The sequence below is a fragment of the Sebastes fasciatus genome, chromosome 11, assembly GCF_043250625.1.
Source record: "Sebastes fasciatus isolate fSebFas1 chromosome 11, fSebFas1.pri, whole genome shotgun sequence".
In the NCBI taxonomy this organism is placed as follows: domain Eukaryota; kingdom Metazoa; phylum Chordata; class Actinopteri; order Perciformes; family Sebastidae; genus Sebastes; species Sebastes fasciatus.
In genome coordinates, this window is record NC_133805.1 from 30,927,812 (window position 1) to 30,942,753 (window position 14,942).

Below are 14,942 nucleotides of genomic sequence, written 5' to 3' on the forward strand. Positions count from 1 at the left end.
ACGGACATAAAATAAAGCAGTTGCCGACCACATAGCTTTACTCCAGATGGCCATGTCATTGTGAAAATATCCGTGTATTGGAATGATCAGGTGAGATCAAGAAGAAAAATGGGAAGAGCCCTCTGTGACTTTCCTCGTTGGCTTGCTTTCCCTCACGTCCTTTTCTCTTCTAGTGCACTGATTTGTTTAAGCTGAACCAAAGGCTGAACTGTCAATGAGAGTGATTTCTCTCACCGACGGGCGGCACCACCGATTCAACATTGGCTGAAAAACTTCCAACGCGGGCAGACTAGAGTCGACGGTGCGGGACACACCGGAAAAAACAGTCCGACGGACGCTCATCGCCGGCCGGCCGACGGCTCGGTGTGCCAGGGCCTTAAGGCAGCATATGTCCTACTTTTCCACTGTGATTGCTGGTATAGTCGTGCAAGCACTCTACCCGGTTTGATTTACGGCCATCGCAGTTGCATTTCACAGGTTTTAAAGCAACGTACCAGATTAACCGTAAGTGTTTTAGTCAGATTTCTTCTTTTATTCAGGTGTCTGGAATAAATTGTCAAACATTCCCAAAAGCCACAGGGGATGTAGCTCAGTGGTAGAGCGCATGCTTCGCATGTATGAGGCCCCGGGTTCAATCCCCGGCATCTCCAATAGCTATTATGATCACAATAAAAGGGAGACTCTTGGGGAGTACGGCACGTTAGTATGTGGATAGCTATGTTCACTCTACAAGGCTTTCAAAGTCATCCCATATCTATACTGCCGAACTTGCTGTTTTGACATGCAGTAAGTTCCTACTGTGACCCCAGGTTTCCCCTCAACCCGTGTCTTGCGCTCTCATTGGCTGTAGTTTCTGGCAGGAGTCCCCGACGGGTCCAGATATTTAGCATGCTAGATATCTGGAATGTGTCTGCGAGGCATCGGCAAGCCTCTCGGCTCACCTGTTGGTTGACGTGCCAAAAACAGGGATGAAGCAGTCCTCGTTAGTATAGTGGACAGTATCTCCGCTTGTCACGCGGAAGACAGGGGTTCGATTCCCTGACGGGGAGGGTAGCGTCTTCTACCAGCAGCTTATTATTCACCAAGAAAGACAAAAGTTGTTACTTCACAGCAGAATGGAGAATTCACAATTAGTTCATGAAATGTGATGTTCATACCATATGTTGATTTCCGGGAGGCTACGGAGAAGGACTTTCCTTTGGCATCGTGGAAGTTCTGGCAAACTGTTAGACGACTCAGGAAGGGAGAGCAGGGTTTGGCTCAGGCTGTGTTCAGCAGGGGAGGAGAACTGCTGACCCTGACTGAGGATATTGTCATGCGGCGGAAAGGGGAGCGGAACATCAGGTTGAAATTTGTGCAGTGCGAACTAGCTATAAGGAGAACTGAAAAGATCAGGCACTGATAGCGCAAAGCAAATAATGCACCAACTATCACAAAGGCAAGAAAAGCAAGTGGACGTTTAACTGAACAAGTACGTTACATTGATATGCCCTGTTCTTCTCAGCTATTGGGAAAGTTCAGAACATTTTTGGAAATTGGTATTAACCATCGTTTTACAGGTTGTCGTGGCCGAGTGGTTAAGGCGATGGACTAGAAATCCATTGGGGTCTCCCCGCGCAGGTTCGAATCCTGCCGACAACGAAAGACACTTTTCGGCAGCGGGAGCCCACCAATGATACTTGGTTACTTGGAAACTAGGTGCAACTTAGAAAAAAACATCAGAATCAAAGCAAACAAAGTGATTCGTTGACAGTAATTGTTGATTGAGTAGACTAGATTATGTGTGGGCCTTAAGATTGGCCTTCAATCAAACCCAATTTTTGATACTGTGTTTGATACATTATCAAAAATAAGTAAGTAGAGGTGACAGTCCCATGCATTTTTTAAATGCAGGGCTCGCTTCAGTCTCGATGCCCAGAAAAATTGGCGAATTTGGCGGGAAGACCTTTTTTTGCCTTCCAAGCAGTTGACCTGGGTTCGATTCCCAGCCATCGCAGTCCTTCTCTTCTTCCACTGACAGTATACTGTTGCTTGGTATTGTTGTTAGAAAGTAAGCAGTAAAGCTGGGGACACACCAAGCCGACATCAAAAATCCAGCGGCAACGAAAGCCGCCTGTTGCGTCGCCTCGCGTCACCTTTGTTTTGGCCGACAAGTTGCACTTGAACAAACCGCAAAGACTACAGCCGACGGCCAGTTAGCACGTACGTTCTGTGCCTGCCTGAGATGAAATAACTCTTCCTACCAGCAGGTCGCGGTAGTGTGTGCTTGTCATTCAAAAAGGGAAACCGGAAGACCGAGGACGGCGGATATACAAGCCTTTATTATGATACGGACATAAAATAAAGCAGTTGCTGACCACATAGCTTTACTCCAGATGGCCATGTCGTTGTGAAAATATCCGTGTATTGGAATGATCAGGTGAGATCAAGAAGAAAAATGGGAAGAGGCCCCTGTGTTTTTCCTCTTGACTTTCCTAGTTGGCTTGCCTTCCTCACGTCCTTTTCTCTTCTAGTGCACTGATTTGTTTAAGCTGAACCAAAGGCTGAACCGCCAGTGAGAGTTATTTCTCTCACCGAAGGGCGGCACCACCGATTCAACATGCTTAATTGGCCAGAAAAAATACATTTGCAACGCCGAGTTTTTAAGTGTTTAAAATCCAGGATAGGTTACGTCCATGTTTACTAGTTTGTTGTGTTTGTGCAATAGGGAGCAACAACTGGAGGAGGTGCTGTGGCTTAGTTGGTTGAAGTGCCTGTCTAGTAAACAGGAGATCCTGGGTTCAAATCCCAGCAGTGCCTGGCTGTTGCAGAAATGAGCTCTTAAATGAAGTCTGTCATGTTTATCTTTGCCACCTCAATATCAAGGGGTTTAGTTTAGGCTGGAAAAATCGGTAGTTAAGTTTAGAGAAAGACCGGTTAAAAGTTGACTGTTGTGATGAGGAAACAGACAACTCCTGTGTTGAACTCTTTTTTACATTTTGGATATGAATGCAGCTTTGATGTGAGAGAAGAAGACGGCAAGAAACAGTGGCGCTGTGGCTTAGTGGTTAAAATGCCTGTCTTGTAAACAGGGGCAAGTCGCGTATAGGTGGCATACACTGACAGCCAATGAAATTGCAGACTTATTAACGCTGTCCAGGGTGCTGAAAACGCCGCTCTGGTCCAGCAGTTTTCTCCTGAATATTTAAGAATAATTATCTGGAGCAGGTTCGAATCCCACTTGGTACAAAGTCTGTGATACATTGTCAAAGATAATGAGCTATTTGGGAATCAAGAAATGTGAGTCTTAGTTTGTTATTTACTTCTTCTGATTATCATTAGATTAGACTAGTCTGGTTATATCAAGTTCTTGACTTACTTACTTAAAGCTATTAACCAATTATATTACAGAGTTTTCTTCCTATGTGTAACATTTAAATTGCAATTACTTAATTACTTCAATTAGAGACTTTACTGTTCACTATAAATTATTAATTTATTAATGAGACATGTAGACATTAGTGAATGAAATGTATTTATTAACCACAACTGTAACAGTAAATATTCAACAGAGCCCATATTGCAAGGTCACACATATATCACACAAAAATGTAAGGTAAAGTAAATATAATATTGTATATAATAAATGTAATAATTATTTACATGAGCAAAATATACAGTATATACAGTGGAAACCGGTTACAGTGATCACGGTTACATTGATAAACCGCTTATATGGGGCAGTGGTGGCCCTCCCTCATTACCACCACTGAGGTGCCCTTGAGCAAGGCCCCCCCAACCGCTCCAGTGGAGTTGCTCAGTGACCAGCAGATCAGACTGTGGTTGTACTGGGCAGCTTCCAGGTGTGAATGTGTAACTGTGTGAATGTGATCAGGGCGTTCCTGAAAAAGAGAGCATTGCCCTCAGTGAACCTCCCCCTGAATAAAATAAAGGTAAAAACAAATAAATAAAATATGGATCAAAAAGCTTGGGACAGAATCATTCCTATGCAAATGCTGTTTAAATAATCTGCTTATAGTGATCAATTTGACCCGGACAGACGTGATCACATGGTAAAACACTCCCCCTCGCTGTCTCTCATTTTCCCCTTTCAACTTCCCATCTCTTTTTTTCTCTCTCATAAAAAGCAGACACCTGGAACTCCTTCCAGGTCATCTCCTTCTCCATGCCCTGATCTTTGTAGAGGGAAAAGACTTTAGCAGGGCAGTAAATGTACTTCCCTGCTATTCCAGGGAATCCAGTGTGAATGTGAGGACTGTTTGGGCCCTGTTTCAGTTCCATCTTACAGAACCGACACTTGCGACCTGTCTGCGGGGAGTCAGTCCTTTTCCTCTTCTGCTGTCCTCGCTCCTCCACCCTTTTTTTTGTGGCGTCCAGTTCCTGCTGGAAGAACTTTGTAGCTGCAAAGTCTTGAAAGGGCATTTTGGGGTTTGTCAGACCTTCAGCACCATAAGCCTTGAAAACTTTAGTGGAGCAGTAGAAATATCTGACAGGACCTTGCTGGAAGAAGAAGTGGATGGAAGAACCATCATTCTCATACCTCGACTTTGGCTGGCCACAGGAAAGACATGTTTTTGTGTGTGCCTTCTTTTGCTGTGGTTGTTGTTGCTGAGGCTGGTGTTGGTGCTGCTGTTGCTTTTCCATTATGTTATGAACAATTTTCTCAATTGATGCTTGCGTTAGAGGTGTGGCACGGGTCTGAACAGGCGGAGGTGGGTTAAAAACTGCAACAGGCATGGTAACAACCGGCACAGTGGTAGTCTCACTGCCCTCTGACAGAGAGTGCCAGAGTTCCTGCCTCTCTTGCAGTTTTTCGGGGCTGGTGTTTAAAGAGGAGCTGGTGTTTAATAATTTACTGAGGTGCTTTACGTACTGTGAAATATGTAGTTTGGTAGTTGGGTGGAGCATGCTGTTTGGGTCTGTACAGGTGTTGTGAACTAGAGCAGCATAGTCCTGGTCCACAAGCTTGAGCATGTCCTTCTGCCCACGGTGTTTGTTCAGCAGGTTGTCAATAACCTGCTTCATAGGGGCTGGCCAGCGTTTGTGGTCCAACACAAATACCCTCCCACCAGTCTTCACAGGTCCAGTGCGAGCTCCAGTTGGGGAGGACAGCAGGGGCAGAGACGGCGGAGATGTGGTTTCTATAAAAATAAAAGACGGAGTACAATAAATCATTCTGGCACACAGAAGGGGGAAAACCCCAATTCATACACTCGCATGGGTGAAAACATTTTATACTTTGTCAGATTTTTTAGATAATGGCTCATGGCTGACTGGTATGTTTATGTAAAAGTAGATTCATTAACACATCAAATAAGGCCCTCATATTGTCTCATCTCTAAGAAAAGAAAGATGCAACACATCTATTAGGGTATTTACTAAATAAATAGGATGAAAATCCAGTTACTGATGCTGAAGTTTTGTCAAGTACTTTGTCTGTCTGTCAAATGTTTACCTGGCTCTGTCTGAGGCTCGGGAGTTGCACTTGGAGTCACTTCTGGTTTTATAGCCAAGTCAGCAGGAGGGCATGCAGCAAACTGAAACAGCTTCTGTGGTGCCATGGAGGATGACTGAAGAGGCTCAGACTGGGCAGTGAGCTGGCCGCTTTGCGGAGGTGGATTCCGGTCTGTGGTAGAGTCGGTCTTGCTCCTGTGCTTGTCCCAGTCTAGAGGAACTGGGCGGCAACCAGGCTCAACATACTCAAGGCCAAACTTCTCTCCAGTGTCTCTGTTAGAGAGTTGAAAAGCAGGATATTTCACGTGCCCCAACACCCATTCAGAGACTGCATTGAGCTCTGCCATCAACGCTGGATCAAAGACAGCTGGGAGGTGAACGCCCGGCTGCTTCAAGTCCACCAGACGCTGGTAATTCCACCGCGCCACCCCTGTCATCCCCTGTGCCTGAAACAGCTCTGTGGAGACACGTGTTCCAGTGACCCACTGAGCCTGGTGGAAATGGTATCCCTCCTGCTGGGATGTGCCTCTGATGGGGATCCAAACAGGAACTCTAGCCCCTTCACCCTTCACATGATTCAGCTGCACTGTTCCTCCATGCCTGTACAAGATCCTACCCTCCACCTCAGGATCACTCAGGCAACCTCGCAGGATGTGCACACGCTGAATCCGCCATGTCTTCAGCATAGAGGGCTTGAAGAGAGGAGCACCATTTGGATCACACGTGAGGTGAAAGTGCTGGAAAACTCCCTCGACTCTCTTGATGAGCTCCTCAGGCAGTGGAATTCTGGTCCTGCAGTGCTCGCGAGTGTGTGGCTTTGTTGGGTTGGCAGGCTGAATTCCACAGAAGGCATAGGCGTCTTTAAGCCTCTGCAGGTCTTCCTGGTCCACCACAGAAAAGGCTGCAGACAGAAACTGGGCAAAAGAGCTGTACAGAGGATGGTGCTCTGACACACACTCCCGGAGAAACCGCCTCAGACAGTGGAACAAGTCCAGCTTGATGGTCATGTTTGTATTGAAGTCTGATCGTGATGCACAGACGTTCAGCAGGTTACCAGAAGTGGCCTCAGCAACAATGGCATCAGTTGTCCTCCAAGCATCCCAGTTCAGATGCTCTCCTGCACAAGATTCTGCCACCTTAAACGCTGCACAGCAATCCCTGAAAGAAAGAATGGAGACAAATATAGCCATGAATGTTAAAGCAGTCATATCAATCACTATGTGCAGTCCAGTGTATTCACTCATGACAATATAATTATTCCTATGAGCTAAATGAATGCAAAGGGATTTTCTTTCATCAAACTGGAAATATGAAATATGAAAAGCAATGTAAGTTGTGATTATGAGCTGTTCATGTCACCAATAATAGAAAAAAATATTGATGATAACGTACCTGTCTACCCACTGGTATTGTGCCTTCTCTAGGCCTGCAGTGCTGTAGCGGTGTGCTAGTCCCTCGTACAGGGGCTTGAGGGACTTCTCTGTCTCAGACTGCACCATCACCCATGAAAGGATCATCCAGTTCTCGTTCATGACCGCATACGATGACATGGTCCCGGATGAAAAGGTGACCTTTCTGGCAACTTTCCGTGTGTGGTCTGAGCGGAACGCCTGTCCAAAGGTGCCCTGCAGAAGGTTTTTGATGGCATCTTCCTGGTGTTGATATTCATGCAGTAGGCAGTCAGTCAGGTAGTGTGCAGACACAGAGATCCCGTTCCAGCCATCTGAATCCCCGTAGTCCCCGAAGGGAGCTGGCTTGGTTTCCTGTCTTATGAACTGAGTGATGGTTCTCTGGTCATACCTCCCTGCCTCGCCATCCATGGTGTTTTGGCAGCTGAGCAGGTAGGCCAGGTGAGCACGTTCGTATTTTAGATGCATCATCTCCATGATCTGCTTTGTCATGTCGGTGGGTGAGTTACCTGTGCGCCTGAGCTCGTCCATGACCGATTTACAGATGGCCTTCTTGTAGGTCAGTATTGCTGGCAACAGGTTTGTGAACCTCTTTGGAAGCTTTTCCAGCCACAGTGGGTTGTCAGCATACCACCTCTTCCGGCACACTTTGCAGCACAGCCTGGATGACAACAGGTAGTACTGTCCAGTGATGCCAACAATCACATGAGGCCTACCAACACCTGCAGAGGTAACTTGAGGCTGAGCACAACCTTCGATACATGGCAGAGTGTCGTTGTTCCTCAGCCTCGCCATCAAGTTGTCATTCTCTGGCTTCCATATGAAAAAGGGATGGAGCTGAGAGTACTTTGGGGATGGAAGATCAGAGATGCTGTCAATTAATTCTGGCTGGGGAGGGAGACGCCACAGTGACAGCATCTTCATGGGGTTGCGCACAGGAATGGAGCCTGGCCAGAGACCCAGGGATTCCAGCTCTGTCTTCATCCAGATCCTCTGCTGCTGTGAACAGTTCCACTGACTGACATCATGGTCATAGCCAGGAAGCTGTGGAGGAGGACAGCTGGGGACAGCTGATGGCCTGGGTAATGGCTGACCTGGTCAGGCAAGAAGAAAGACATAGCAAATTATTAAGATTGTGTGTTGACTTGATTCTATCTCTTTGACACGCACACAGCCAAATCAAGAACATTCAAATACTTACTTTGAGCTCTTGGCGGTTGCAGCGGCGGTTGAATGGGCTCTGCAGACGTCTCAGGAGAAATCGGAAGTGCCTCTGACACTATATAGAATATTAAACATTTCATTATTATTCACAGTAAGATAAATAAAAAACTTGACTATGACATTGTGCACCAGTATCTGATTTACATCAATGAGAACAGTTCCGATGGACACTACATATGGATATTTTTAAGATGCAAATACAGTTAAAATAATACACACCTGGAACAGTGACAGTTGTCTCTGTTGGCAAGGGTCCTGGTGTTTCTGGCATCAGGAACATCAGCTCCTGAGGAAGGGGCACAGGTCTCTTTACCATCGGCAGAGCAGGGGCTGCAAGGAGATAAGGACCACAAAAAGTAATCAATTATTGGTTTATAACGGACATAATCAGAGGGAATATGACAGAAAGGTTTAAATGGATAAAAAGAAATATAATGCATTTACCATCTACTTGTGAACCCGTCAGTTCAGTTGGTGTGGACAGTGTAGCAGATGGTACTACAACAGAAAAAATCTTGTCAGTCATTTATATTTTGACAATATAAAAAAAACTGGTGTTAGTAAAGGCATACATTATCCATCTTTTACTTCACCTGCTTATCTCAGCCTTATATAGTTAAACAGACTGTTTGTTACATTAAAGTATAAAGAATTTCATTCATACACATGCAGTTTAGTTCTGTATGGATAAATATTTAGTAGTCAGTCATTACAATTTAGCCTAAGCAGGGGAAGCAACATGGCACACTGCAAACACATGCATACAAGTGTTAGTAACCACAGCAGTCCTATATGTATATGTATATGTATATATATGTATATGTATATGTATGTATATATATGTATATGTATGTATATATATATATATATATATATATATATATATATATATATATATTCATCATATAAGTCTAAAAACTGGAATAAAGAGTGCTACTTACCCTCAACGCCCTGCATTCAATTCACCTTTCCTATCCCAAACAGACATGAATTAGACTATATTTGATATATTCTGCTTTTGACAAGCTCAGACAAACGTGGCCTATTTAGTATTTTGAAAATTGTAATATGGTATAGAAGCATATAATAAGTGTTAAAATTAAGCATGAATAGTACGTTGTACACAACATGACAAAGTATGAAAAACCCTGAGACATTGGTTCTCAATTAATAAACAATATTCTGGTGTTCTCTCATTTTAACAGAGGTGGAAGAAGTACTCTGATCTTGTACTTCAGTGATAGTACTGATACCACAGTGTAGAAATACTCTGCTACAAGTAAAAGTCCTGCATTAAAAACCTTAAGTATAAGTACATGCTGTGACAACAGCGTTAAGTGCAAACACGACGACTTTATGATTCATATGAAGCTTGTTCATTTATCATTCTGTCAATGTGTCTATGTAAAGTAACGTTAGTGTGTCCATATCTAACCTTACTGCTGATGTAAGCTGCTGATATACCGTAATTAACGCTACATTAGACATTAATGTTAACTAACAACGTGATGCTTTCAACCTAAGGAATGTTAAGTTTCGTTAGCTTGTAATTCATCCGAATATACCGCAGCAGCTCGACACAATAAACTGAGGAAACACGGCTAACGTTAACTGTATAGCGTCCACACAAGCAAGAACACGTCACACAGCGCCAGGATACATTATAGTAACATGTTGGTTCGTTTTTAATAATGTTACGTTAGCTTGTAGTTCATCCCAAAGTACCGCGGCGACACAATAAACGGGAGAAACACGACTAACGTTAACTTTATAGCGTTCACAGAAACAAGAACACGTCAGACAGCGCCAGGATACATTATAGTAACATGTTGGTTCGTTGTTAATAATGTTACGTTAGCTTGTAGTTCATCCCAAAGTCGCCAACACGGCCGCCACGGCCGCCACGGCGACACAATAAACTGAAGAAACACGGCTAACGTTAACTTTATAGCGTCCACACAAGCAAGGACACGTCACACAGCGCCAGGATACATTATAGTAACATGTCGGTAATCGTTATTTATCTAAATATAACTCACCGTTTGGCGTAATGTCCACAAAGCGCAGCTCAAGCTCAAGTCGATGCGAAGTGTAGATCATCCAAACCAACACTGACAGAGTGGCGAAGGAAACAACAACTCCTCCTCTCCTCGGAAAAAGGGCGCCAAACAAACAATAGCGGCCAAAGATATATTGCATCCGTAGTGGTTCAGCACTACCATAGAGAATGAATGGAAATGTGTTTAGGGCGCTTTAGCTAAAGAATCCCCGGGTGCCGATTCCCCGACGGGGAGTTTAGCATTTTCTACCGGCTGCTGATTATTCAACAAGAAAGACAAAAGTTGTAAAGCAGCAGCAGTTGTTACTTCACAGCAGAATGGAGAATTCCCAATTAGCAGCCACTCAGCACGCAATGTGATATTCCTACCATATGTTGGTTTCCGGGAGGCTGCGGAGAAGGACTTTCTTTTGGCATCATGGAAGTTCTGGCAAACCGTTAGACGACTCAAGAAGGGAGAGCAGGTTTTGGCTCAGACTGTGTTCAGCAGGGGAGCAGAACTGCTGACCCTGACTGAGGATATTATCGAGCGGCGGAAAGAGCATTTTGAAGAGCTCCTGAGCCCGACCAACACATCCTCCGTGGAGGAGGCAGAGTTTGAGGACTTGGGGGAAGCGTCACCCATATCCCTGGCAGAGGTGTGTGAGGTAGTTAAGAAGCTCTTCAGCGGTAAGGTGCCAGGTGTGGATGAGAGTCGCTCTGAGATGCTTAAGGCTTTGCACATTGTTTGGCTGTCTTGACCGACACGCCTCTTCAGTTTCGCATGGAGGTCCGGGACAGTGCCTGTGGGATGGCAGAACGGGGCCGTGATTCACATTTGTAAAAAGGGAGACCGGAGGGTGTGCTCCAATCATGAAGGTATCGCACTGCTCAGCCTCTCTGGGAAGGGTGCTGGAAAGGTGGCGCTAGCCAATTGTTGAACCTCAGATCAAGAAGGAGCAGAGCGGATTCCGTCCTGGTCATGGAACAGTGGACCACCTCTTTATCCTTGTATGGTTGAACAGAAACCCCCACGTCAATGCTGAAAGGTGTAAACTCTGAATTCAGCGTGGCATGACATTGAATAGTCTATTTACGCGGTTGTATCCAAATTTCACATCCGCGGTCGACCAGAGCAAACGCAACCAGAATGTCTCACTGTCCTTCAACTTCAATGATTCCCCGTGTATCTATATATTCCCTGAAGGAAGGAAGCCAAACACGATTTCAAGTAGTGTTACTTATTACCCGGTGTACTGGGAATACAACTCGGCAGACTTGGACTGTGAAAGAGTAAGGATGAACAAAGGAATGTGTTTCCGCCCAGTTTCGAACTGGGGACCTTTCGCGTGTTAGGCGAACGTGATAACCGCTACACTACGGAAACCGATGAAAAGGCCCTTTTACGCATCTGGGCGCGTTAATGCACCTGCATACTTCACCGCAAACATTGCAAATGCCAGACGTCATGTTAGCTTTTGACTTGGAGATATCAGATGATAAATTCTAAACCGGATTCAGTCACAGCTGCTGTGTCATGGATTTGAGTGACAGTAAATGCAGTAGGCACGCTAACCATAAATGTCTATTTTATTAGAAACAGTCCTTCATCATGAATCTAGTCATTTGTCGAAAAGGGTTTATTGTAGCCTGGTTTCAGTCCTCCCATTATCAGCATGAAAACAACATTCACAAAAAAGAAAAAGATTTGAGCCACTGAGGTACAGAAACCCCCAAGTCAATGCTGAAAGGCATCACCTCCGAATTCAGCGTGACATGACATTGAGTGGTCTATTTACGTGGTTTCATCCACATTTCACATCTGCGATTTACCAGAGCCAACACAACCAAAATGTGTCGCTGTCCTTCAACTTCAATCATTCCCTGTATATCTCTGTATATTTCCCGTATACACTGGAACAGCGCCCCCTGCCCGTTGACGTGCCAAAAACAGGGATGAAGCAGTCCTCGTTAGTATAGTGGACAGTATCTCCGCCTGTCACGCGGAAGACCGGGGTTCGATTCCCCGACGGGGAGTTTAGCATTTTCTACCGGCTGCTGATTATTCAACAAGAAAGACAAAAGTTGTAAAGCAGCAGCAGTTGTTACTTCACAGCAGAATGGAGAATTCCCAATTAGCAGCCACTCAGCACGCAATGTGATATTCCTACCATATGTTGGTTTCCGGGAGGCTGCGGAGAAGGACTTTCTTTTGGCATCATGGAAGTTCTGGCAAACCGTTAGACGACTCAAGAAGGGAGAGCAGGTTTTGGCTCAGACTGTGTTCAGCAGGGGAGCAGAACTGCTGACCCTGACTGAGGATATTATCGAGCGGCGGAAAGAGCATTTTGAAGAGCTCCTGAGCCCGACCAACACATCCTCCGTGGAGGAGGCAGAGTTTGAGGACTTGGGGGAAGCGTCACCCATATCCCTGGCAGAGGTGTGTGAGGTAGTTAAGAAGCTCTTCAGCGGTAAGGTGCCAGGTGTGGATGAGAGTCGCTCTGAGATGCTTAAGGCTTTGCACATTGTTTGGCTGTCTTGACCGACACGCCTCTTCAGTTTCGCATGGAGGTCCGGGACAGTGCCTGTGGGATGGCAGAACGGGGCCGTGATTCACATTTGTAAAAAGGGAGACCGGAGGGTGTGCTCCAATCATGAAGGTATCGCACTGCTCAGCCTCTCTGGGAAGGGTGCTGGAAAGGTGGCGCTAGCCAATTGTTGAACCTCAGATCAAGAAGGAGCAGAGCGGATTCCGTCCTGGTCATGGAACAGTGGACCACCTCTTTATCCTTGTATGGTTGAACAGAAACCCCCACGTCAATGCTGAAAGGTGTAAACTCTGAATTCAGCGTGGCATGACATTGAATAGTCTATTTACGCGGTTGTATCCAAATTTCACATCCGCGGTCGACCAGAGCAAACGCAACCAGAATGTCTCACTGTCCTTCAACTTCAATGATTCCCCGTGTATCTATATATTCCCTGAAGGAAGGAAGCCAAACACGATTTCAAGTAGTGTTACTTATTACCCGGTGTACTGGGAATACAACTCGGCAGACTTGGACTGTGAAAGAGTAAGGATGAACAAAGGAATGTGTTTCCGCCCAGTTTCGAACTGGGGACCTTTCGCGTGTTAGGCGAACGTGATAACCGCTACACTACGGAAACCGATGAAAAGGCCCTTTTACGCATCTGGGCGCGTTAATGCACCTGCATACTTCACCGCAAACATTGCAAATGCCAGACGTCATGTTAGCTTTTGACTTGGAGATATCAGATGATAAATTCTAAACCGGATTCAGTCACAGCTGCTGTGTCATGGATTTGAGTGACAGTAAATGCAGTAGGCACGCTAACCATAAATGTCTATTTTATTAGAAACAGTCCTTCATCATGAATCTAGTCATTTGTCGAAAAGGGTTTATTGTAGCCTGGTTTCAGTCCTCCCATTATCAGCATGAAAACAACATTCACAAAAAAGAAAAAGATTTGAGCCACTGAGGTACAGAAACCCCCAAGTCAATGCTGAAAGGCATCACCTCCGAATTCAGCGTGACATGACATTGAGTGGTCTATTTACGTGGTTTCATCCACATTTCACATCTGCGATTTACCAGAGCCAACACAACCAAAATGTGTCGCTGTCCTTCAACTTCAATCATTCCCTGTATATCTCTGTATATTTCCCGTATACACTGGAACAGCGCCCCCTGCCCGTTGACGTGCCAAAAACAGGGATGAAGCAGTCCTCGTTAGTATGGTGGACAGTATCTCCGCCTGTCACGCGGAAGACCGGGGTTCGATTCCCCGACGGGGAGTTTAGCATTTTCTACCGGCTGCTGATTATTCAACAAGAAAGACAAAAGTTGTAAAGCAGCAGCAGTTGTTACTTCACAGCAGAATGGAGAATTCCCAATTAGCAGCCACTCAGCACGCAATGTGATATTCCTACCATATGTTGGTTTCCGGGAGGCTGCGGAGAAGGACTTTCTTTTGGCATCATGGAAGTTCTGGCAAACCGTTAGACGACTCAAGAAGGGAGAGCAGGTTTTGGCTCAGACTGTGTTCAGCAGGGGAGCAGAACTGCTGACCCTGACTGAGGATATTATCGAGCGGCGGAAAGAGCATTTTGAAGAGCTCCTGAGCCCGACCAACACATCCTCCGTGGAGGAGGCAGAGTTTGAGGACTTGGGGGAAGCGTCACCCATATCCCTGGCAGAGGTGTGTGAGGTAGTTAAGAAGCTCTTCAGCGGTAAGGTGCCAGGTGTGGATGAGAGTCGCTCTGAGATGCTTAAGGCTTTGCACATTGTTTGGCTGTCTTGACCGACACGCCTCTTCAGTTTCGCATGGAGGTCCGGGACAGTGCCTGTGGGATGGCAGAACGGGGCCGTGATTCACATTTGTAAAAAGGGAGACCGGAGGGTGTGCTCCAATCATGAAGGTATCGCACTGCTCAGCCTCTCTGGGAAGGGTGCTGGAAAGGTGGCGCTAGCCAATTGTTGAACCTCAGATCAAGAAGGAGCAGAGCGGATTCCGTCCTGGTCATGGAACAGTGGACCACCTCTTTATCCTTGTATGGTTGAACAGAAACCCCCACGTCAATGCTGAAAGGTGTAAACTCTGAATTCAGCGTGGCATGACATTGAATAGTCTATTTACGCGGTTGTATCCAAATTTCACATCCGCGGTCGACCAGAGCAAACGCAACCAGAATGTCTCACTGTCCTTCAACTTCAATGATTCCCCGTGTATCTATATATTCCCTGAAGGAAGGAAGCCAAACACGATTTCAAGTAGTGTTACTTATTACCCGGTGT

General features: G+C 45.6%; 1 protein-coding gene and 6 non-coding genes across 7 annotated transcripts; 4 read left to right on the top strand and 3 right to left on the bottom strand.

Moving 5' to 3' along the window:
- Positions 1-578: 578 nt before the first annotated feature.
- Positions 579-650, top strand: trnaa-cgc (transfer RNA alanine (anticodon CGC)). The gene has a single exon. It is a non-coding gene; the product is annotated as a tRNA-Ala (tRNA).
- A 909-nt stretch (positions 651-1,559) lies between these two features.
- On the top strand, positions 1,560-1,641 carry trnas-aga (transfer RNA serine (anticodon AGA)). Its single transcript has one exon. It is a non-coding gene; the product is annotated as a tRNA-Ser (tRNA).
- Positions 1,642-2,725: 1,084 nt separating this feature from the next.
- Positions 2,726-2,799, top strand: trnat-agu (transfer RNA threonine (anticodon AGU)). The gene has a single exon. It is a non-coding gene; the product is annotated as a tRNA-Thr (tRNA).
- A 698-nt stretch (positions 2,800-3,497) lies between these two features.
- LOC141777203 (uncharacterized) lies at positions 3,498-8,874 on the bottom strand. Its single transcript, XM_074651253.1, has 6 exons — positions 8,532-8,874; positions 8,307-8,417; positions 8,065-8,142; positions 6,847-7,957; positions 5,456-6,612; positions 3,498-5,141 (listed from the first exon to the last, which is right to left on the bottom strand). The coding sequence occupies exons 1-6, from the start codon at positions 8,611-8,613 to the stop codon at positions 4,078-4,080; spliced, it is 3,603 nt and encodes a 1,200-aa protein (XP_074507354.1). The 5' UTR covers positions 8,614-8,874; the 3' UTR covers positions 3,498-4,077.
- Positions 8,875-11,439: 2,565 nt separating this feature from the next.
- On the bottom strand, positions 11,440-11,512 carry trnav-aac (transfer RNA valine (anticodon AAC)). Its single transcript has one exon. It is a non-coding gene; the product is annotated as a tRNA-Val (tRNA).
- A 578-nt stretch (positions 11,513-12,090) lies between these two features.
- trnad-guc (transfer RNA aspartic acid (anticodon GUC)) lies at positions 12,091-12,162 on the top strand. Its single transcript has one exon. It is a non-coding gene; the product is annotated as a tRNA-Asp (tRNA).
- A 1,058-nt stretch (positions 12,163-13,220) lies between these two features.
- trnav-aac (transfer RNA valine (anticodon AAC)) lies at positions 13,221-13,293 on the bottom strand. Its single transcript has one exon. It is a non-coding gene; the product is annotated as a tRNA-Val (tRNA).
- Between the last annotated feature and the right edge of the window lie 1,649 nt (positions 13,294-14,942).

Bases quoted from the DNA above. Each gene is read 5' to 3' on its own strand.
- LOC141777203 (XM_074651253.1), bottom strand. From the start codon at position 8,613: ATGACTGACAAGATTTTTTCTGTTGTAGTACCATCTGCTACACTGTCC. The intron at 8,143-8,306 runs GTGTGTATTATT...TATTCTATATAG, and splicing joins GACAACTGTCACTGTTCCAG to TGTCAGAGGCACTTCCGATT. The intron at 5,142-5,455 runs GTAAACATTTGA...TTATTTTTATAG, and splicing joins CGAGCCTCAGACAGAGCCAG to AAACCACATCTCCGCCGTCT.